Here is a 25,144-nt window from a genome sequence, read left to right on the forward strand (position 1 = left end):
TTCCTCTGAAGGCCCACGATTGCAGCCAACAGTCCTCTCGATGAGAACAGTGAAGAAACTTCTAATGTTCTTTCCGCAGCAGTGGACACTGCACACACCACCACGTTTGGTCTCGGGGATCATTACATGAATGTGATGTGAAATGGTCTGTGCCACAGACCTGTGAAGTCTGTCTCACCTTGTCCATCACCCTGTAAGGCCCCTTGAAATTCCTTGGCCCAGAGGACGCACCCCATTATGATTCCAGAACAGTGATGGTTATTTTTGGTGCTTGCACAGCACTTCCCAGCACCTCCAGTTCCCATCCCCACTTGCTCCATCAAAACTTGCTCTCACATGTTTATTCACTTAGTGAATGACTGAATAGCTGATGGTAGCTGAAAGGGGCCTCGGTTTTCAATGACAAATATCCTGCTGTCTCACTCGCTGGTGGGGACCGCATACTCTACAAACTAGCTCTCTTGATGGACGCCCGCCACTGTCCCTGTGAAACCACATGAACAGAAAGCATCACGCAGACCTCGGGGTACACCTGTGTTGGTCTTGGCCAAAGGGTGGCACCTGACATTTACAGAGCAGAGAGCAGGTGCACTGTGAGTTCTATGACATTTGATGTAAGGAACCATCAGAATAATAAAACTAGGTGGGAATTCTCAGTGGAGGGTAGGAAACATTTTCAAGTTTCCTTCATAAACGTGATTTTGTTCAAACTATTCCATCTAGAGTAACATTGTTTATTTGTTACTATTTTTAAATTTTATTTGTCTTAAATTCCAGTACAGCTTTAAAAAAAAAAAGATTTTATTTATTCATGAGAGACACAGAGAGAGGCAGAGACACAGGCAGAAGGAGAAGCAGGCTCCCTGTGGGGAACACGATGTAGGCCTCGATCCTGGAATCCTGGGATCACGCCCTGGGCCAGAGGCAGACACTCAACCACTGAGCCACCCAGGCGTCCCTAAATTCCAGTATAGTTAACACGCAGTGTGATACTCACTTCAGGTGTACAATACAGTGATTGAACAATTCTATACGTTACTCAGTGCTCATCATGGTAAGTGCGCTCTTAATCCCCATCACCTATTTTACCCATCCCCCTACCCGCCTCCCTTCTGGTGACCAGCAGTTTATGGTCTACAGTTCAGAGTCTGGTTTTTCGGTTTCTTTTTTTTCTTTGTTCATTTGTTTAGTTTCTTAAATTTGTCTTCCTCTGACTGACCTATTTCATTTAGGATTAAACCCTCCAGATCCATCCGTGTTGTTGCAAATGGTAAGATTTCATTTTTGATGGTTGAATAATATTCGTCTGTGTGTGTGTGTGTGTGTGTGTGTGTGTGTACGTACACACATACCATGTCTTCTTTATTCATTCATCTATCAATGGACGTGTGGGCTGCTTCCACAGTTTGACGATTGTAAATTATGTTGCAATAAACATAAGGGTGCATATATCTTTTTGAATTAAGCGTTCCTATTCTTTGGGTAAATACTCATCGAGAGTAATTTTGGACTTAATACGCTCTTCAACGTGTTTGAAGGTGAACAACTTCACTTGGGTGGGAGGATTCCAGAGCCCTTTCTAAAATTGTGTCCTATTTGCTTAGCTTTCTAAGGTAGATCTAGCTGCTAATCAACAGTCATCGGTAAACACTAGGTTAAAGAAAACTTTAGAAATAACCTGAGATGGGGCAGTCGTGGTGGCTCAGCGGTTTAGTGCCGCCTTTAGCCCAGGGCCTGATCCTGGATATCCGGGATCGAGTCCCACGTGGGGGTCCCTGCATGGAGCCTGCTTCTCCCTCTGACTGTGTCTCTGCCTCTCTGCCTCTCTCTCTCTCTCTCTCTGTCTCTCATGAATAAATAAATAAAATCTTAAAAAAAAAAAAAAGAAATAACCTGAGATGGATTTCTTTACCAGAGGACTTCTCCAAGGTTTTAGTGCTACTGTGATCATGAATCACTAATTCAAGGATGGTGTGTAATATTTCTCAAATTTATTTAACCAGAGAACCTCATTTCATAAAATTCCTATTAATAAATTCCTATTAATATTCCTATTAATATCTCATTTCATAAAACCTCCTATTAATAACAGTTTGTGAAATATTGTTCTCTAGCACATACTAGTTAACTTAATGGGCTCCTGTAAGTTCAACTAATAATTAAGTATAGGCACAAAGCTTATATACAAGGATTTTTACCATCATACTTTTTTATAACTATACATGTAAAAACAACCAAGATACTTGATCATTGGGGAATAGTTAAATTAGATATTATTAGATATTATTCAGATAATGAGATATTATTTAGTTATCGCAAATCATGTCTAGTCTTTCAAATTTGGAGGAATGGTTAAGGTCATGGGAAAATACTAAAAATACTTTAAGGAAAAACAAACAAATAGGTTGTAAAAGCAGATGTATTGGGATCCCTGGGTGGTTCAGCAGCTGAAGCATCTGCTTTTGGCCCAGGTCATGATCCCTGAGTCCTGGGACCGAGTCCCACATCGGGCTCCCCACAGTGAGCCTGCTTCTCCCTCTGCCTATGTCTCTGCCCTCTCTCTGTGTCTCATGAATAAATAAATAAGATTTAAAAAGAAAAAGCAGATGTATTGCAGGGGTTTAAGAGTACAGGCTTTGGATCCAGACTGCCAGGGTTCAAATCCTAGTTTTCCACTTACTAGCTGTGTGAAAGAAAGCAAAAAAGCATGCATGACATCTGGTAATACCTTACCCTGTATGAGATGAACAGTCCTATGGTGGGCAGAGCAACAGCCTCCACAAGGATGTCTACATGTTAATCTCTAAAACCCACGAAGATGTTCCCCTCATGGCAAAAGGACTTTGCAGATGTGATGAAGTTAGGGACTGAGCGGGGAAAACTATCTTGCATGGTCCAGTTGGGCTTGATGTAACCACATGGGTCCTTAAAAGAGGGAAACAGGAGGGTCAGAGAGAGAAAGAGAGACTTAAAAGCGCTACGCTTGGCTGTGAAGATGGTAGAAGGGCCATGAGCCAAGGAATGCAGGCAGCCTCTAGAAGTGGACAAAGGAAGGAGCCCAAGAGTCCCTGAAAGGGACACAGCCCTATTAACACATTGATTTTAGCCCAGACGGACACTATCTTAGTCTGCTTGAGGAGCCGTAACAAAATAGCATGGGCCGGCTGGCTAACCCAACAGAAATGTACTTTTTCACAGTTCTGGAGGCTGGAAGTCTAAAATCAGGGTGCCAGCAGGGTTGGGTTCCGTTAAGAACTGTCTTTGTATTTTGCACATGGCTGCCTCTCACTTTTCTGAAAAAGGCACTAATTTCATCACGAGGGTCCCACCCTCATGACCTCATCTAACACAATCACGTCTTACAAAGTGCTCATCTCCACTGGGGGTTAGGGCTCAACATACGAATTGGCGGGGGGGGAGCACATTTAATCCATACCTGACACACTACAAACTTTTGACCTCTAGAACTGTAAGATAAGAACTGTCTTTGTATTTTGCACATGGCTGCCTCTCACTTTTCTGAAAAAGGCACTAACTTCATCACGAGGGTCCCACCCTCATGACCTCATCTAACACAATCACGTCTTACAAAGTGCTCATCTCCACTGGGGGTTAGGGCTCAACATACGAATTGGTGGTGGGGGGAGCACATTTAATCCATACCTGACACACTACAAACTTTTGACCTCTAGAACTGTAAGATAATAAATTTGTGTTGTTTAAAGCCCTCCACTCATGGTGATTTGTCACAGCTGTGATAGGAAATTAAGACAGATATAAATCCAATATTATCCTCCATGTGACTTACGCACATGGAGAGAGGTAGGCAGGTCACAGCGTGGATTATGAATCACTTTGAGTTTTATCTTTATTCCTTGTTTCCCATTTTTCTTCCTATGAAAAGCATGAATTAGTTAAAAAATATAAAACCAACCAGAAAAAAAATCCTGTTAAATATGATTAACCACGCCAAGAAAAGTAGATAAAGCTGTCTACACTTTAACCTTCGCGGACGAGGCAGTCCTCAAGCCCTTCCATCTTGCTGATGAGCTGACACCTCCCCGGGGCCTCTGGTCAGCACTGCTCCCATCTGTGACCCTGGCACTCTGCAGGCTGTAGGTCTGCGAGGGGGACTAAGGAGCAGAGGCGGCAGCTACATCTCACTCCAGATTAGTAAATCCGCCTCCCATCAGGAGTGGAAAACTAGAACATGTGAATGTGTGTTTCCTGTTTTTGAATTATAAGGAAACCATTATTATAAAGAACTCCTATTATGAAATAGTTAAACCAGTTTCTGGTCCAGAGAGAGAAAGCTATGCCTTGGGTACACTTGTGGATTTTCCAGGCAAGAAGGATTTCCCTCGGGCATCTAAGACAGGCTATGCTGCCCAGGGGAGGGGGTGGCAGAGAAAAGAATAAGGAACCCAGCGAGGGCTGCACGTCCTCAGAACACAGCTGTTACCATCCCTGACTGCCCAAACCCTCCTTCTGTAGGAACAAGGCTAACTTCTAATAGGCCAGGAACACGGATTTCAAAAGTTTAGAAAATTATTTTGGCCAAAAACTCTGATTTGGGGGATTATTATATTCCAAATATATGATGTCTGAGTTCTTAAATCAAAGAATCTTTGTTTCTACATTTCTCCAAAGAAAAGAAAAAGCCATCACCCACTCTTACTTAAAAACCAAACCGAACCGAACAAAGACACCCACCAGATGCCATGCCTGGGCCAAGCCTCCTTCAATGACCTCCTTTCTTCACTCAGTATGGGGATATGATTGCAAACATCTAGGATGACTCACAAGTCCCCAGAAAGAAATGAGCTCAGACTTGTATTTTCAACTTCATTTCCTCCGAGTAAAAGAGACTATCCTGCCTGTCAGATCTAGGGCACAGGTGCTTGTGGGGTTCCAGCTGTGACCCACACACCAAGAGCTGGTCCCTGGTCCTTTCATCTCTTTCTCTGAAGGCTGTAGGGGTGGGAAAATGCAATGACATGAATCTTCAGATCGTCAGCCTGGCTCAGACATGAGAAATACCCTTGTCGGCGAAACAAGTCTGAAAAATTTCCAAATATTATCCCTTAAAGGTCAGGGTGTTGGATGATACTGGGTCATTCCCTATGAACAGGACTAGAAGGTGAAAACTCTAGAAGGAAAGAGCTCTGCTTCTCTAGGGGAAGCAGAGTTGAAGAACCAAAACAAGCAAAAAAAAAAAAAAAAAACTTAGTTAAAACAGACAGAATGAAAATCATGGCAAGTAGCGATTCCCCCACCAAGATCTTTTCATTAAATGCATTTCCACCAACATGGTGGGTCAGACTGTGCAACGATTATGCACCCTCCACCACCACCACCAAACAGAAAGGAAAAAGGAAACATTTTTATGGACTTGCAATGTCATTGTCACCTGATACACTTTGTTTTTAGAAATCACAGCTGACTGTTGGAAACTAATTCCCGAAGTCAGATTTTCTAAGTGAGACTTTAATTTTAATGCAGTAAATATGAAAACACACCAACTAGGAACAGAAAGAGATTTTATAATGCATGTTCTGGCATTTATTTCAGGGTCCCGGTAGCTGTAGAAGAGCAACCTCATGAGTAATTCTGTAAGGTTTTCTAGAACTTTTCTTAAAACATAACAGTAACTATAATAACAAAGAAACAGTGACTCTTTCTGGGGAGCCTTGTGTGTACTGGGCACTGTTCTAACTTATTAATGAGGTTGGTACTATCTTATCCCCATTTTACTCGCAAGGAAACTGGGGTGTGCAGAGGTGAAATAAGTTCAGTCACACAGTTAGCAAGCAGGGGAGTCAGGATTTGCAGCGTAGATGGAAAACCAGAGAAGTGACTGTCACATTGAGGCACCTAATTTCTATTGACTTTTTTTTTTTTAATAGAAGGTATGAATTTATACCTGAGAAGTAAAGATAGACTGGGAATACCTGTGAGGTCAGATACATACAAGTTTTGGGAAACCTTTGAGGTTTACATTGAACATCATGAGAAATAAAGCATCATTATATGGAATACAGTAAGTATCCTTTGGTGCTTGAATGGCTTGTCTGGCACACTCCCCACCACTGCCCCTATTTCTCCACCCCTTAAGGAGTAGCTTATTCATAAAAATCAAATGGATCCGAAATGCCAATCTCCTGGGGAGAAGGAACAGCAAGTCACTATGGCTAGTAAGAGACATAGTCATATCCTGCCTGGACTCCAACAGTCACAGGGGACATCCTGCTCCCACGCCTGGCTTTGATTAGCTCATATTTCTTCCCAGAGGTAGAGCAGGGATCTTATAAGAATTAGGTCCCTTGATTCATCTTCTCTTTGTCAGCTCAAGATTACATCCTTTTTGTTTAATGTGCTGGAGTCTGATTTTTCGGAAGCCGCTCTCCTAACTTGGAGCTTGGAGTAGCCACATATGGCAGCCAAGGGTAAGCAGCAAGGACACCACGTGGTGTCCCCAGAAAAGCCAGAGCACCACTGGGAGGCAACCCAGACATTCTGGATACATCAGAAAACCAACACAAAGAGCAATGACAGCAGCCCCTGCGTACAGATGGGAATTAAACTGGTGGAAATGCAGTGCCTTTTCCAAAGTTCTACTTTGCCCAAAAGCCATACCCCTAGACTTTGCATGGAAGATAGACTGGAGTCCCTGTCTTCTCGGGGGCGAGGCTGACAGGTGTAACCATGGCAGCTGTTCTTTTCAAACCTTGGGGGAGAATGTCCAAAAGAACTTTGAATTCTGTTAATTTGAAAAGTCCTGCTTTCATCATATACATTCACCCCTTGCCAAACACCACCTTCAATCTAGCCTTTTCTTGACCATTCCTTCTCAAATGGCATGCATTTTTTTAAAAATGAACATATTTGGGGTGCCTGGGTGGCTCAGTCGGTTAAGGGTCTGACTCTTGATTTCAGCTCAGGTCATGATCTCAGGGTTGTGAGATCAAGCCCCATGCCAGGCTCTGTGTTCAGCGTAGAGTCAGCTTGAGATTCTCTCTCTCTCCTTCTCACCACTTGTGTGCTCTCTCTAAATAAACAAATATAAAAATCTTTTTTAAAAAAATGAACATATTTTCTGGGTTCAGATGAAGCAAAACACAGGGGAACTTCTGATCCAAGGCAGAAGGATCAACACTGAGCAAAAGAACAGCGGGAAGCAGCCACGGTGCTCAGTGACCACCAGGAAATGTTGGCTTTGGCTTCACTCTACCAAACATGTTCGGTTAATGGAATAGACACTTAATTTCTGCTGTCCTCAAAGTAAGAAATTGATTCCTTGTTCGAGTACCCAGTTCTTCCAAAGATTTCAGGGAATGGGCCCATTTCTGGAATGAAGGAGTGTGTTTTCTTCTGGGGAATGAACCTTCAGAGAGAACTGATGGGAGCCATCAGGCTAGACAGCGGACACTGACTACGCTCCTCCCCTCTGCCCTCTGTTCAGGTCTTTGGACAGCACCACCAATTTTGCCTACTGCAATTTGGAGCACTGGAGTTAAGTTCTGGAACCAATCTGGGGCACTAGGGCAGCACTGTCTCGTGGCCTCTGAGAGCAAATTCATCCGCCCAGACCACAGTGAGCAGAGGACTTCAGAGCCATAGTGGTTCCAAACAGCAGAGGGCAGGAAGGACCCAAGGCAATGCAGGGGTCAGGCCTGAGACTGGGAGAAGCTCAGTCACTGTCAGTTGGAGAGGGGAGCTGTTACTACACACTTTGTCAACCTGCAGGGCAGGGGCACGGGTTTAGCAGAGGACGAGAAAAGGTAGAGGAAGAATAAGAGCTTTGGAAACAAATGAGCCTGGGTTTGAACCTGGCTTTGCAACTTCCTGGCTGAGTGATCTCAGGCAGGTTACTTCATCTCTTTTAGGACTCTGATATTACTTCTTTGAAAAGGGAGTATCATTGTAGGTCGACGATCTCTCAAGTCCAGTTTCAAAATCCAACCCAAGCTCAGAAAACCAAGTCATAACTTATTTGGCAACAACACCTGACAAGACCCTGCATGAGGCCCTTCTTAGTCTTTATTTATCCTACTTAATGTAAGTAACTCTTCCTAAGTTTTATAGCAGAGATCTAATTTGATGGTAGGGGTTTGTTCCAGACCCTACCAGAGGGTGGAAGAAAATGGAAGTATATGCCTTGCATTGCTTTTCTAAATAATAGTTTATATACTTTATGGCTTTTCTGAAATCAGGAAAACTCTGAATGTACCTGGCCTTGTGGACTTGGATACTTTGTATTTACATCTTAGAACACTATTGGGAGGATTAAATGAACAAATGAAAAATGAGAAAATGTGTGTGAAATAACTAGTAGAGTACAAGGTTTAAGGTCTTGGTGACCTGTAGCTACTGTGATTAGGCTGGTATCACCAGAGAATGTTCAGGAAATATGGTAGTAGACACAATGCTCTGCAAGCTGCTCAACACTAAGCTTTAGTACTTTCACGTGGCCAGCTGGGCTCCTGTTGCTTGTATAACCTGTGATGCCTGTAGAAGAGGGAAGTGCTATATACCCCCAGAAGGAGAGCCCTCTCTCACCTGGGCCTGTGAGAGAATCCTGGGCCTGTCACAGAATCCTTCCACCAGTTGCTAACATAAGGTCTTCTACTGTGGACCAATGAAGGCATCTCAAGTGAGATTTGGCCTTCTCCAGCTCTAATTTCACAAGGGATAAGCCACCAAGCTCTCCTTCATGAATATTGTGCTGCTAATCAATACTGTTTTTCTGTCCAGGACTTTTATTTATGATTTTTCAAGATAAGAGTAAAAAAAAAAAAAAAGACCCACACTAATCTTTATAATAACGTAATGGTCATCTCATGGGTAATCTTTTTTAAAAATTTTATTTAAATTAATTTGCCAACATATAGTAGAAGACCCAGTGCTCATCTCATCATATATCTTCCTTAATGCCCATCACCCAGTTACACCATGCCCCTACCCACCTCCCCTTCTGCAACCCTTTGCTTGTTTCACAGAGTTGGGAGTCTCTCATGGGTTGTCTTCCTCTCTAATTTTTCCCCAGTTTCCCCACTTCCCTTACGGTCCCTTTCACTATTTCTTATATTCCACATATGAGTGAGACCATATAATTGTCTTTCTCTGATTGACTTCTTTCACTCAGCATAATACCCTCCAGTTCCGTCCACATCGATGTAAATGGTAGATGTTCATCCTTTCTGATGGCTGAGTAATATTCCATTCTATATACATAGACCACATCTTCTTTATCCATTCATCTGTTGAAGGACATCATGGCTCCTTCCACAGTTTGGCAATTGTGGACATTGCCACTGTGAACACTGGGGTGCAGGTGTCCCATCATTTCACTACATCTGGATCTTTGGGATAAATACTCAGTAAATGCAATTGCTGGGTCATAGGGTAGCTCTATTTTTAACTTTCTGAGGCACCTCCACACTGTTTTCCAGAGTGGCTACACCAGCTTGCATTCCCACCAATAGTGCAAGAGGGTTCCCCTCGTGGGTAATCTTAATTCAAACTGAGGGTAGGAGTTGAAACTCCCCGGAAATTTTATCTTTATAAGATACATAACTATCACATCTTTCCATCTATTAAAAGACATGAACTCCAAGTTAGGGAACTCAATATCCACACCTTCTTCTTTACCACTTCCCCCAAATCTCCCACTGGGCAAATTCTCCGACTTGGTAGATCAGTGCAACATCTGGCATGAAAGCGGAAACTATTTTTAACAACAAAAGTAAGCATCACCTAACTAACTGGGTTTCTCTGTCATGCCCAGAACTTGGAAGTGAAACCAGGATATCTAATAATAGACAACAGGCACTAAAATGAGTACCGTCTGTTGACAGCCCGAATGTGAAAGGATGTTTGAAAAGATCCAAAATGTAACTTTGATAAAATGTTTGGGTTTCCCCCCAAATGTGAACCTCAAGGGTGTTTTCAGCAGTGCTGCAGGTAGCACGTTCAGATTAGGCTAGTGCCCCTGCTGGAATCCTTCCCTTCTTCTCTACTTTTGAGTATTATCAACAGAAGGTGCACACATGTTCACTCTTGGAAATAAGGCCTGTCACGGGACACACGGCCTTTGTCAAGATGGCACCAGGCCTTTAGAAGTTCTTGTACACAGGAAGAGCTCAAGAAAAGCTGGTGGGATGGACTCATTAAAGCAGGAAGACTTTTACTCCATCAATTCATGGATGAAGGCAGCTCTTCACGGTCTGGCTCCAAACCAACTTACTTTCATTCTGTTTCAAATTTCTTCCTTTAGCCTACCCTGACTTTATTTAAGTAAACCAAGTTCTCTCTTCCTTTTGGGCCTCCTTAGGTGCCCTTCCTTCTCACTGGAACAAGTGCCCCTCCACCCTAGGAACCCAACCTCTCCTTCAGTTCAAAGCACGGATGGTGGTTTCCTAAGAAAGGAAGACTTCCCTTAGACTCCCAATAAGGTGATCTTTCTTGATCTGTGCTCCTATAGGTTTTCATGCTTCTCTGTCATGAAATTGTCAACTTTGATACTGTTTCTCTCATTGTTCCCTGAGTGCAGGGACTGCATCTGCCTTGCTCACCTCTGTATGAGCAAAAGTCACACAGACCCCATTTAAGTGAAACTTCTTCCTTTAAAATCACCTAAGGGCCAACAGGATACAATTTCCAAAAGAATTTTCCTAATAACTTGCTTTTGAGAATAACCATGTCCTCTTAAAAATATCTTCTCCATCTTTGAAAGGCAAGGAAACTAAATGGAAAAATGAGTTATCTTTTCAACACCTGGGAAATGATTGGGGAGAATTCGCAGATTTGTTTTTCCCTAGGACATCTTGGCCCTCAGTGAATTCTACTTCCCTTAGGGTTCAGGATCCTAGCATGTTCCCAGCATGACTTCCGCCAGAGGAGAAGTTAAAAATCGTATTTTTCATCACCTAATATTCAATCCTCAAGCTGAGTCATGCAACCAATCAGCTGAATCACCTCTCTGGTGGGACGTGTGGAGTATTACAGGAAGAATTTAGCATCATCTCCATTCACAAAACCAAATTTGGAGCAAGCAGTTCCAACGCTGGCTATGAATCGTCCAGGCTAGCTGTTCAGAACAATGTGTCCACCTCCTCCCTAATCATGAACTTGGAGGCTGGCTAGCCAAGCAATACTCCAAACATTTCCAGGCATGGATAGATAGAGAATTACATCTTGTGTTCAGTTTTTTTTTTTTTTTCAATCTATGTTGTAATTCTGGGAAGCCCTGCCACTGACTTCAAAAGTTCTAGAGATAAAGATGAAGGAATGAGGTGCACATGTGTCCTTACCACAATTGTGTTCAGTGCAACAATGAGATCATTGCAGTACACAGACTTGCATGGATGAATTACCATGCAGAAGGGATATTAGCATTAGCATGGAGGGAAGTGCTAGGAAAATCAGGCCTGGGCTGCTGGGATGCTGAGGGCAAACTAAGAACCCTGTCTTATTTTAAGCCGGGTGGGAAAGCCCTGGGAGACCACAACAGGTCTGGGAATAGGGGAAAGTGTTGAAATGTTCGATTTGTATGGACAGGCTAGAAATAAAGCGGGGGGGGGGAGTGATATGGTGGGAGATTCAACTAAGAGGTAAAGAAAACTGAAAATACCTACTGAGCACACACACTTTATGGAAGGTTCTATAGTGAAATAATGTAAAAGGAGAGTTAGGTACATAGAGCTAGCTCTAACTGATAGGAGGGCCATGGTGTTCTATCTTCCAAGTGAACGGAAGCTGCTGAGATGCCTGAAGAAGTTTCCTCTGTGAGACTTTGAGTTCTTATGCAGGTCCTTTAGAGTCATTTGCATGTGAAGTAGGCTTCTCAGATTGGGCTGAATTAGAGTGGTATGAAAATTATTTCTAGGATACTATATAGAATGCCCACTAGCATCTCTGTATCAAGCTAGCCCTCAAGAATTTCAAGTGAATCTGATAACTAAGGATCTTTGGAAAAAGCCAACCAGTCTCTATTAAGCACACATACACATACAAATGCCCTTGAAATTTTTCTTTGCCTCACTCAGCTGGCCACTGCCCTGTGACCTACAGGAATTAAAAACTATAACAAGAAAGTCACCATGCTTTTCCTCTTTCTCTTCTCTTTCTTTCCTTCATGAACAATTTAGTCCAAAAGCCATTGGGGAGGGGCTCAACAAGATAGCGCTGCAGTGGGGGTGAGAGGAATCACAGTGGCTCAGAGTGGTGTGGTGGAGCCACAGCAGGGTGGGTGGGGAAGAGCGGTGATCTAGCACATGGTACTGGGGCCCAAATTGGAGAAGGAAAATAGGAGATTGGTTATGTAAGGTGAGGAAGGAATTGATCAAATAATAAACACACTGAGGATAGTGAGAAACAGGTATCTTGTTGTCAAGAAGGAGGTTACAAATATGGAGAGAATATGAACCCTCTGGTATTAGATTTGAAAGTATCAAGAATTGGAAGTATCAAGGTGAGCTCATGGTTTTCAAGATAGATAAACATGTAGGTAGGTGGATCAACAGACAGACAGACAGGATGTGTGTATATTCTCTAATTCGGCTTGTTGAAAGTGTCTTGGAGCAGTGACAGTCCAATAACAATGAGCACACCAAGCACCCGGAGTTTGGTTTCTAAATTCTATTCTCCTCTAACAGGAATTAGTGCTATTTGAAGAAATGGTTGATTCCGGGGTTAGGAAAGCATAAGATGAGATTGGAACACCTTGTGGTATCCTAAAAGACATGCTGAGCGAATAATGAGGACATGTCAAAAAGACACCAAAGTTAGCTTGAAAAGGCTCCCATAAGCTATGTCTAAACAAACTAAGAATAAAAATAATGGAAATGGATTCTAACCCACTGAATATAATAGCAATCCAAAAGACCACAGTGACATAAATAGATACGTGAATAGATCTGAAGTATGATGACAAATGGAATAAATATTACATAGTGCCAAAGTAACTCCCCACAGAATATTTATTAATTACAAAGGACACAGTAATTTTACTGTAGAAGCCTGTCAGACCCTCCCTGGAACAAGTGATCAAAATTAATATCGTGAAAAAAGTCAGTATCTGTCCCTGTAAGGGACACCTGATTGGATATAGTGAGAAGAATATGGCATTATTTTTGTGGTATTCCCATCAAAGATGCATAACTAAATGTACTCATGTGAAAGCATAGACAAACCCAAGCTGAGGGACACTCTACAAAAGTGAGCATGATGGGGCCTCATGTTGGCAACTTACTCTCAAATGGTTCAGAATAAAAGATATTTGTACCAGGGAACTTTTCTTTAGGTTAAGATTATTTCAAAATCTAAAAATTAATAATTGAAAGAGTTACCTTGAGTCACTGTAGATATGATGGAAGCCAAGTGTCAAGATGGGATTAAGATCTGGATAAACTAAGTCAAATGCCAGCAATTATATGTTAGGTAATGCTTTTTTGGATGGTCTCCAGTAAGAGAAGTTATCCCTCAGTCCATTATGAACCAATACTTAAAAAAAAAAAACACACACACACAAAATTCCACACTTGGATTTGAGGACAATATCAAATTGCAACAAGGATCGTCAAGTGCTTGTTCTCGATGTCTGTACTTATTCTCATTGTGGACCGGTCACAGAGTCCAGGGACTAGCCCAGACCACACTTTGAGCAGTACTTCTCTACTGCACACGTGGCTCTCCAATTGCCGTCATATCCAAATAGGAAATAAAAACTACAGTAAGTCGCACTGTTACCCATAATGGTAGCAACATTAATTACCACCATAATTAGCACCAATCATTCATACAAAGCTTTCAAGAAAGGGACTGCCCAGACAATGGGAAGGGACTCAAGACGTGCCTTTAACAGAATAACTGAATTTCTCTCCAAATGCATCATAGGACAACAATGAATGAGACCACCCCTGATTCCAAGGCAACTGCATTGTGATGACTAAAAGGAAGACAAATCCAATCCTACAGAAGGATAAAAAACATCTTCTACGGAATGACAGGACTGTCATTGCTAGAAAGGATCTGGCATTTAGCAGGGGTTAGCAGAGCACATGCCCCAATCAGCTGGGTCTGCTTTAACCACAGATACTAAGGGTCAAGCTACTGACGCCCAGCAGTCCACACGTAGGCTCCCCCTGCGAGGGTCTGTGCCACACACGGGCCCCCCCTCGGCCAGAGGCAGCCTTTTCCTATAAAAGAGAACAATCCTCTACTAAACCAGACCCGGAGCAGAGCCACGAGAAAGAAGCGATTGCACCGTCAGGGAAATGGCACACCAGCCAGGCCCAGGGTCCCTCTAGGGGACACGTTGACTTCCGTTGTCCGTCTCTGGACACTGACCCCTGGTGTCGGTGCCCCCTGACGCGGACTCTAGCCACACGCAGAGGAGGCTCCGCAAAGAGACACGCAAGCTGCAGTCAGCCGATCGCCGCAGCGGCTGTCCCTGGTGCGCACCTCACTCACCTGGAGCGGTTTTGCAGCTGGACGCTCGGGAGGGCAGCGACGGGGCGCTCTTGGCCCTGGGGCTCTGGGTGCTCTGCAAGACCTGTCTCTGCCTCTTCAGCTCCTCTTCCCTTTCCTGGGCTGCTCGGATCTCTTCTTCGATCATGGACAAAGTCCGCTGCTTCCTCGACCTCAGCTTGAAGGGCCCCACCATCACATCGGCCTCCTGGGTGGCCAGGAGCGAGGCCGTGCTCCTGAGCTCGGCGGCCTCCGAGTACTTGCTGAAGTAGCTCCCTTCAGGTCTGGCCTCTTCCATGCTCACGGGGCCGCAGGGCTGCAGCGCGGGCGGCGCCTGGGAGGGCCCCCTGTCCCTGAGCGCCCGGTCTTCAGTGGCCAGAATCTTTGGCAACACCTCCCTTTTCTCCTGAACAGGGGAGGACACCTGGGGTGGCTCAAACATGCTCTGCGGCTTCTCCGAGCCGGGGGCCCCAGCGCCCCCCGCTTCCTCCAGACTTGCTCGGGGTCCCTGTGCTTCGGGCCCACGCTGGCTGGCTTCGGACGCGGCCCTGTCCGCTCGCTCGGCTATGGCTTGCTGAATGGCATTCTGCACCAGGAGACCAGCCTGATATTCCAAGGGGTCATCCACCGACGGCGAATCTCCCAGCGTGGAAGAAGGGGAATAGAAACCGTGATCACTAAAGGACTTGGAGACGCCTTCCCCTCGGCCCTCCGAAGGGTTGTCCGTCTGCGGAGTCTGGGGCAGAGAAAAATCGGCCAGTGAGTTCTCCTGGAGGGCGTTGGTGGTTTCGTTGGATGCCCCGCTGTCACTGATGTTGTCCATGCTGAAGTCATTGGACAGGGTCTCCAGGACAGTGGTGTCCTGGGACCTCACGGACAATTCATCCAAACCAGAGTCCAGCTCCTCTTGGGTCAGGGAGACATTCACTGACCTGGAAAACTGATCCAAGATCCCAGGATCGTCATCCTTGACCACAGTGAGGACGGCCCGGGCACTGGTAAACTCCCCGTCCTCTGCCCACAGTTTGGATAAGGGCCCGCGTTTGGAAGGCTCACTGTAGGGCCCTTCCTTCCCCGGAGGAGCTGCGCTGCCCTGGCTTCCCCCCGAAGACTGGCTCTCCGGGCCACAGCTGGCTTTCTGCCCCTTGGCTGCGGATGCCCCGGGGTCTTCTGGAGGCCCCCCGATGGAAGCTGGTCTCGAGATGGTCAGCGGCTTATCTGAGCTGACCGACCCCAGGGGCTTGTAGAAGGGCTTGACGGAGAAGAGCCTGGGTGTGCTCTGGCCCTTGGCCACCGTCTGCCTGGAACTCTCCATGAGCTGGAACTGTTTGCGGGCAGCAGAGAAGTCTATCTGTTCGGTGACAATGTCCTCCTTTGCGTGTTCTGTGGCGCCGGCGGGGTCCCGGGGGGCGGCAGGTGCTGCGCAGGGCTGGGGCTGGGGCTGGGGTTGGGGCGGCTGCTGCTGCTGCTGCTGCTGCTGCTGCTGCTGCATCAGCAGCTGCTCCTGCTGCGCCCTCCTCTCCTTGCGCTCCTTGTACTTTTTATGCGACTCCAGATGCTCCTCGTCCAGCTGCTCCTCGATGGTCTTCTCCTGGGGAGGGTTCCACCACTTGGCCGCAATGCCAGGGTTCTTTTTCACGGCCTGACTCCGGATGAGCTCCCTCCTCTCCTTCTCCAGCTCCAGCATCTCCTCCGACGGCCTCACTTTGCGGACGCAGTACTGCTCTCGCTCGCCCTCGTCGTCCTCAAAGAGCCTGGAGGGCTTCTTGTCCTCGTGGAAGGCGCGCAGCTCAAACTTGGCCTCCTTCTTCAGCGTGGTGAGTGTGGGCTCCCCCTCGCGGCCCGCGCCCCCGGGCGCCCGCACCCCGCTGCCCCCGCGCCCCGCCAGCGCGTCCCGGGGCTGGTCCAGGGCAGGGGCGCGGCCGTTGGCCTCTGTGGCCTCCAGCAGGGCGCCCCCAGGGGGGCCGGTGGTGGCCTCAGTGGGCGGAGGGACCCGTCCAGCCGCTGCGCTCCCCGCGGGTTGGGGCGGGCTGGCTGCGCGGGCAGGGAGGCTGAGGCCGGGCTCCGGGGGTTCCGGGGGCTCCGGGGACTCCAGGGGCTCCGGGGACCACGTGCCGTTGTAAGCCCCGTCCACCGCCGGGGCGTCGCAGCCACTGGCCTCCAGCACCTCGTCTAGGTAGCGGATCTCTCGGGCCACATCGTTATCCAGAACCTCGGGGCGGTCGGCCGGGAGCCCGTTGTGGGGGGGCGAGTAGAAAGGGGAGGAGCGGTCCATGGAATGCGGGGCGCAGCTGATTCCCGGGACGCTTTTGCTTTTACATTCTGCCAGCGACACCTCAATTTCCATGGCTTGGTGGTCTGGGGGAAGGGCGCTGGGCGCAGGCTCCAGGGGGTCGGCACTGCCGTCGGCTCTCTGGCCCTCTAGCCGGATATCATCCTCGGAGAGCTGGGGGGGCTTCTGGAAGAGAGACAGAGACCACCAAAGTCAGAGTCAGACGCGAAACCTCATGCGGAAGCCAACACGGGGGGAATTACTTGGTAACTCGCTGGAAGGAAAAGTGAACTGATGACGAGTTCCTTGGAACAGAGAGTTCCCTTCTAGTAATTTCTCACACGCTCGTTTTGTTGTGGTGACTCCTACGCAAACCTCCCTAAGTTACAGATTCCCCGTTTTTTGTTTGCGGGGTGGTCCCGGAGGGAACTTACAACACATGCTTATCCCGTTTTTAAATTTCAAAGTAACCTAAGATTCAGATCGTTTGAAGACACTGTTCAGAGATCTTCAAAAAGAGAAGAGATTCTATTAGCAATGGTACCAGAGTTTTGGAAGATATTTTAACAGTAAACTACCACTCCAGAAACGTAATAGGACCATTTGTGTGTCCCCAGCTATAATAAGATGGTCCTTTCGCATGAGCAATTCTTCTTGAAAACGTGATTCTCTGCCAGAGGTGATGCAATCCTTTTGGAGGCAAGAAACTTCTTGGAAAATTTTTCCAAAATAAAATACTGGAAAACAGTAGATTCCTCCCAAGGCCCCTTAATGGCTACAGTGCCCCCATTGTCCAGGCTCTTAATTGAGCATGTGCATTATAAACACCATAACCAAAGCCCCTGACCGCACAGTTCTGTTCTCTGGGACTACATCAAAACAATACTCCTTACTTAAGGAGTGAGTGTTGCTTTAAAAAGTTAGTGGCCAGCAGCTCCATTCCAGTTCCCTAAATGTTCTGTATGTGATAAGCTCCAATCCTGGTGTTAAATAAGAAAAGACACCTGGTGGCTCAGTGGTTGAGCATCTGCCTTCAGCTCAGGTCGTGATCCCAAGGTCCCTTCCTGCTTCTCCCTCTGCCTATGTCTCTGCTTCTCTGTGTGTGTGTATGTCTCATGAATAAGTAAACAAAATCTTGAAAGAAAGAAGAAAGAAAGAAAGAAAGAAAGAAAGAAAGAAAGAAAGAAAGAAAGAAAGAAAAGAAAGAAAGAAAGAAAGAAAGAGAAAGAAAGACGACATCTTAGTTTCAAAATAAATCCTATCTTTTTCACCAACTACCAATCCCATGTAATTTTATTTGGGATTTGTAAAATTAATTTTCAAATCCTAGGATGATTTTTCTTTTCATACTCAAGGACTCTGGTTTATCTCAGAAAATTCAGTGGTGAATTGTGAGCTTAATTAATGGGTGTCCCCTCAAGTTCACTGACACCTTGGTCAAGTTTGTCTTCCTCTCTCCAGTCTATGGTGTGTGCCTGGTATTATTGACAGGGTTCACGCAAAACTGCAAGATGGTATCATTTTCATTTGTGTCCATTGTAAACGATTTTAATATCGCAGAACATAATTATAAAACACCACTGTAGGATGATTTTGAGGAGTCATTTCAAAATCCCTCCAAGGAAGGTGCATAGTATGGATTTGTTGATGAGACTCAGGACAACATGGGAATTCACCCTATGTGCTCTTGCGCTGCTGTCAGAATGCTGAAAAACTCTCATGGTTATCCATGAACTGGGGGTTTCCTTCACTCTTTATTTTTTACATTCCCCTTTAGACCTAAATCATTCAGGTAATATATGTTCCTTCATTAGTCATAGACGACAACTATTCATTTGTCAACACCTTTGGGTCTTGGATGACCTTCCAGTCTAGCTCTGGTCTTTGTCCAAGTCTGGTACTGTAATACCAGATATTTAGAATGCTAAAATCTTTATTTTATTTTATTTGTTTTTACCATCATTAACTAGTGGTTCTTCTATCTTTAGAATGAACTCAAAAGGCATGTCAAAGACGTTTCTACTGCCTTTTAAAAATATCAACTAGACTTTTTTTTTTGGTAAGGCAATTGCCAGGGACTTCTGTGTCATTAAGAATTACAGAAAATTTGAATGCCTGAAATGTCCTGGCTGCCATTCAGTTTCAAATAAACCTAGGTCAAAATTAGCCCTCTTCATGGAAAGCCATTACTGGAATAAACAGACCAACAACAACAACAACAAAAAAATACAAGGCACTGCCACCATGAAAGTCAGATTATCTGTGACCCTCTCACCCTGGCTTCATTTGGCCAATGATTGACTACTAACATTCTTTATGGGAATAAGTAGAGCTTTTCTTTCTTTCTTTTTTTTTTTCTTTTTTGATTTTATTTATTTATTCATGAGAGAAACAGAGAGAGAGGGGCAGAGACACAGGCAGAGGGAGAAGCAGGCTCCATGCAGGGAGCCTGACATGGGACTCGATCCCGGGTCTCCAGGATCATGCCCTGGGCTGAAGGTGGTGCTAAACTGCTGAGCCACCGGGGCTGCCCAAGTAGAGCTTTTCTTATATCCTTTTTGGTTTGGGGTAAAAAAAGGTAGGAAAATGGTAGGAAGCTTGAAACTGAAAATATAGTTGAAAATCACTGCCCTATGACACATGAAATACTTTAGTTGATATAAGAGGACAGAGGGCAAAGTAACAGTAAAAGAAGCTAAAAAGGCAAAGAATTCATTCTATACTTTATTAGTCAATCCATTCATTAAACATGCAGGAGGCTTATTTTGTAGGGTGATAATGAGATTAGCAGCAACCATAAGCTCACGAGACAACACTTTTTTCTTAACAAAAGCTTCCTAGGAAGCCGTAAGTCTATTTTGGATTGTATTTAGTCGGGAGGAGGGAAAAACTTGCCTCTAGTGATCTGCTGCTAATCCCACCCCCACAGCATGGCTCAAGAGCACCTCCTCTCTTTCTCCTTGGTACTTCTCAAGTGTTGGACGATGGACAAACAGATGCCCTGCCCGCCTTTTTTCTCTTATAGAACTTAAAAATTATACCAAGGCATATTTTCTGAAGTAGCGAGTTTTCCAATTCAAAATTTTAAAAGTCTGAGAATAGCATCTGACAATATGTTTTTGCTGTATCCAAAAAAAACTACCATGAGCTTTGAGTCAGACAATGATGAGTCTCGTTCCTTGAATGTCTTCTATGATGTGTCAAACTGAGATCTTAAAAATGCTAATACTGGTTAAAAGTCAAGAGTCTGGAGTTCCTGTGTAATTTGAGAAGATTCCGTTCCAATACATTTGTTTAAAAAAAATTGAAAGACACTGGAGGGTGTAAACAGGAAGCGGTTCTCTCTCCTTCCTGTTAGTTACAAGGGGGCTCCTCCCACTTCTTTCCACAAATGCGGAATATTTTTCTTGACACTCAGTTCTACCTACTTCAGGGAGCAGCATCCTAATCAGGATAGAAGTGATTCGAGAGATTATGCTGCATTACTGATTCACAATCACGCATCAGAGGTCCTGGGTTCTTGTAAAGTTAGGCAACAATTACAACAAAAGAGCAAATTCCTGAGTTCTCTTCTCAATAGGATGAATTTACCTTCCTGCAAGATGGCCTGATGCAATCAAAGCCCCCAGGAAGTACACCAGGTAAATGGAAGTGGACTGGAAATTCCAAAGCACAGATTTGGCAGGAATCTGGGCTTGGTGTCATTAAATGATGTGTTGCTTAAACCAACAAATGCTTATTGTTCCCTTTGAAGATTAGAAAGACTAGAATTTTCTCCATGCTTGATAAGATGAACCCGATTCCAGATTCAGATAAACTGCACATTCATTAAATGAACCGGAAAGTCCTTTCTGAAATAAACTGTGCCCCAAATGAAAAAAAAGAAAAAGATATAAATGAACCATCAGGGGCGCCTGACTGGTTCAGTATGTAGAACATATATGACTCTTGATTTGGGGGGCGTGGGGTTGTGAGTTCAAGCCCCACGTTGGGCATAGAGCTTACTTTAAAAAAAAAAAAGAAAAAAAAGAAGGAAAGAAGGAAAGAAAGGAAGGAAGGAAGGAAGGAAGGAAGGAAGGAAGGAAGGAAGGAAGGAAGGAAGAAAGAAAGAAAGAAAGAAAGAAAGAAAGAAAGAAAGAAAGACCACCAAACTGGATTTTGAAAGGGTGCTAAGAGATCCATGGGAGATCCCTAGATTTCCCCCTGCTGACCCTCCAGGTGGAGCCCTCCCAGCATGACACATATCACCTGCCAGACTACGGCTTCCCAGAATAGCTAATAGCTGGTCAGGATATCTACTATTTACTTTAAGATGTGTGGACAGAGACGATGTAATACAGCTTAAATTATATCCAGGGGCAGACGGCCATCCTGACTGGGAATATATATCCCAAGACTGGTCAACCAGGATCTAATCAGAAATTCCAGGCCCCCTAGGTGGTTCCTTCCTGGGTAGTTTAGCTCTCTTTCACTCCCATGGCCCCCTGAGGCTTTGCTAATTGGCATAATGAAGGTGAGAAATGGGTTTTCATCAGTGAAATTAGTGGCTTGTCAATTAGCGTAATAAATGTTAGAAATCAGTGAAATTGGTGGTGTTCAAATGTGCAAATTAGAGATGTTCTCCGAGCTTTCCTGAATAGGATTTACGGACAGAGTGAGCACCATGGCTTATATACCCTTAGGGCTGGTGCTTGGAGACCGAAAACCAAAACCAAACCGCCCTTTCCCCAGTCTTGGGTTCAGAGGACTTTGGTTGTTTAACAACTACTCTACAGTCTTTGTAAAACCGCCTCATCTATCTTCATGCAAGGTGGGGTTGGAGCATCTAGAATCTTCCGGAGCTGAGATTTCTTTGAGGTTGCAGACAGTAGGTTTTATGCCTACTTCTGCAAATGTTCATTTAATAAATATCTGTATGAGTGCCAGCAGTCCAACACCTGCTTTAATTATAACCTGGTAGCCAGGCTGTGTCTCAGCTGCCACTACTTACCAAAATGTACTTAAAAGTCATGCAAAGCAAGTTAGTCTGGGCTAATTCACAACCTGGGGGCCTGTGTTTCCAGTGAAAGTTCTGCAGACCCTGTGCAAGACAATCACGGGACTCTTCTTGGAAGAATATAACTCCTTGGTAAGCTGGACTCATGACAAGATCTCTCAAATCTGTTTCGGGAATTAGATTAATGTGTTTAAAAGTACTATGCAGGGGCGCCTGGCTGGCTTAGTCGCTTAAGCATCTGACTCTTGATTTTGGCTCAGGTCATGGTCTCAGGGTTAGGAGATCCAGCCTAGGCCGGGCTCCTCACTCAGCAGGGAGGCTGCCTGAGAGTCTCCCTTTCTTTCTCCCTCTGCCCCTCCCCCACCCTGCCGTGTGCATGCGCTCTCTCTCAAATAAAGTAAGTCTTTAAAAAAAAAAAAAAGAAAGAAAAAGGCACTATGTAAACTGCAAAGTGTTTAATGCAAATGTTCCTTATCATTAAGCAATTTTCCCCTGACATGTTAAATTCTCTCTGCGAACTGGCTTTCTTGGGGGGCGGGGGGGGGGGGGGGGGGGGGTGAAGGTGACACTTTGATTTTTGAAAAGAAAACAGAGGCGAAAGGCCCAGGCAAAGCTAAAAGTCAAGCCTAAGGCACCTCTAACCTCCCTAATCTTTTCCTACTCCAGATCCTCAAACGTTAAGTTTAGCTGAAGCCAAGAACAATTAGAAGATGCATTTGCTGCTGCAAGAAACAGAGTAATTGCATAAAGTCATTGCCTCCTGCCTTTACAAGTCAAAATCTGAAGATGCGATGGAATGGACAGTCAAGAGCCACCCAGATGGGGGGCTCCCGCCACATCTGGAGCAGAGGTGAACTCAGCAGTCTGAGCGGAACGTGGACTGTAGCCTGTACTCTACGAGCCATGCAGATGTGCGAGTGAACGAGGCAGCTTAAGGAGCCTGTCCTGTGGGCACACGATTGAGTGTCACACCCCCTTTTACTATGGACACACTGTTCACGGGACATGCACATACACGCTCTCAGCTGATAGCTGGTAGCAGGGCCCCCTGGCAAGCAGAAAGGCAGAGTTGTCTACTTTTGTCTTAAAAACTTTAGAATATCAAGTTTAGAGAAACTGAAAGATTTTTCCCAAGATCACCTGGCTAGGAAGTGGCACAGCCAGGATTTGAAAGCTGGTTCTTCAAATTCTCTCCCAATACCTCAAAAAGTGTGCTCAGTGACAGCAGGCTTCCAAAACGTCTAGGGCTACGTTAAGAAGGGCGGATAGCTTTAAAGAGGATTTACTTGGCTCTCGGGTGGACATTTTGCACCCCTGCGTCTCTGGAAGTGATGGGAGACTCACAATTTGGCTTCCGAAGCCAGAGACCCCTCTCTCCCCTTTATTCAGAACTGAACAGAGACAGACTTCCTGGAGACTGAGTTCAGTTTCCTACCTTCCGCTCTACCTGTAGGGCCCTCCAGTTAGAAACGAGGGTGCTGACTTCCTGCTCCATCTGGGAATTTTACCTTTCGAGCTGGCCTCTGAAGAGAGTCCTCTCTGCTTCCTCGAGCAATAACCCAGGGGCAAAAATATTAAGATCCCACACCGCAGGCTTTGCAACGGACCCCACACCTACAGGCTGCGACTCCTTCCCAACACCACAGAGTCCACAGCACATGTGAGATTCTGGAAGACTGTTGTTAATGTGCACAGAAAACAGATCGGGGTCCTGACACCTGCCCAGCTGGGGTGACGGACAGCAGCGTGTTCTCTCTTCCCAGGGCACCTGGGCCTGCAGCTGGGAGCATCGTGAGCACAAAGAACCTGCAGGAGGTACATTTTCCTTGGCCGACCTGGCTGGCTGGGCCCCGAGGGACTACAGGGCAAGCAAGAAGCCGAAGCTTCTACTCATTTGAAATGCTGGTTGTGTTCGAAGCTTCCCCGCCCACCTCGCCACCACCCTCAGGCTGCTACCTCTGGGCTCCTACCCTACATGCACACAGTGACCCAGATCACTCACACATCAGGCGCTGGCTGCACAACCAGCTTTCTACTCTGAATAACCCAGATTACTTCCTACTAAGGCCATGATATTTAAATTAGAAACACGCTTCCCCAGATAATAGGTGACCTGATCCTTTAATCCAGTTATTTTTAAGTTCCACCAAAAATACAAACTCATTCTTGGCCTAGGTACAGAGGCGTGGCTATAAATTAAGACTTCCGCATAGCTGTGCAACCAGAGAGCATCTCCGGTCTCCCTTCTTATCCTCTCTCTCTTTCCTAAGTCGAGTTTTGAGTACCCAGGACACAACTGCTATCACGGCAGAGCACTGGTTCTGTGGTCCATGTCGTGGAACCATCTAGAAGGTTTCTTATGGGACTCAACTTCCTGGCTGTAGTTTCTGGCACAAAGGTAAATGGAAAGAGGGGATGCCTCCCAGCTAATGGAACCTGCCAAGACACCTGCAAGATGCCACAGGAGTCTCCTGATCTTGATTAGACTTGAAGGGACCAGGGTAGAGCTACCGGCTGGAGATCTGGGGCAGAGGGACTCCCTAGGTTGAGGGAACCCCAGGAGTGTGGGAGGGGAGCCCAGGGGTTGAGGGAGGTCAAAGTGCATTCCTGCAAGGATAAGCATGCCTGAGGATAAGCATGCCAGAGAACCTGCAGAGTGGCAAGCCTTGGGCCAAGGCCATGGGGTGGGGGGGGAGCACTGAGCTCTGCAGCAAGGAGTGTACAGCCTTGGAGGCAGGTCACATCAAGAGAGCAAAAAGCACAAGGCAGAGGAAGTGCTAAGTGGGAAGAAAACCACAGCCCTGTTCAACAGCACAAACTGGGCTGGCTAGAAAGAGTTTATGGAGAAAGCTGAGAGCACCCAAGTTCCTCAGCAGCTGGCCTGCAGCCCTCCGGCCCTCCCTGCTGACAAAGGCAGGCCGGGGGCAGGCCAGAGAAAGGACGGGGACTGGGAGCTGGCCCCTTCCACCCACCGCGTGGGGGAACGGAGAATGGGGATGTCTGAGAGTGCCTGGCTTCCTTCCTTGGTTGGGCGCAGGCCTCTGGGCCTGGAAGCGGAGGGGAGAGGCTATCACCAGGGCCACATTCCAGGCCGAGGCAGCCTTTCCTCTTCCACCCCCTCGCAGCGCTTCTTCCGGCCTGGAGGACCAGGGGCCTGTGTCGACTGTGGGAAGCCAGAAGCCTCATCAGTCCCCAAGAAGGACCCCCTCCTGGTTGATGGAACCATGCCAGACTCAAAGCCCCTGAGCACTCCTGGGCAGTTGCAAGCTAAATTTAGAGCAGGATGGGGGTGGGGGGTGCTCAGGGTTAAGGCTACGACCCCTGATAAAGGGAGCTAACACCAGCAATGGCTCTCGGACCTCCTGCCATCAAGCCTTACAGCCAAATATGACTGGGACAGCTCTACA

At 46.0% G+C, this 25,144-nt stretch overlaps 1 protein-coding gene across 11 annotated transcripts in view; it reads right to left on the reverse strand.

Annotated features, from left to right (window-relative positions):
• The window catches only part of PALM2AKAP2 (PALM2 and AKAP2 fusion), a 457,899-nt gene that overhangs the window by 17,839 nt on the left and 414,916 nt on the right, over positions 1-25,144 (reverse strand). For all 11 annotated transcript variants that reach the window (XM_072727724.1, XM_072727717.1, XM_072727723.1 and 8 more), the window contains one exon: positions 14,473-16,927. In XM_072727724.1, the coding sequence (XP_072583825.1) occupies positions 14,473-16,927 (2,455 nt within the window). The remainder of the gene's footprint in view (positions 1-14,472; positions 16,928-25,144) is intronic.

The sequence above is a fragment of the Vulpes vulpes genome, chromosome 12, assembly GCF_048418805.1.
Source record: "Vulpes vulpes isolate BD-2025 chromosome 12, VulVul3, whole genome shotgun sequence".
Taxonomy (NCBI): Eukaryota; Metazoa; Chordata; class Mammalia; order Carnivora; family Canidae; genus Vulpes; species Vulpes vulpes.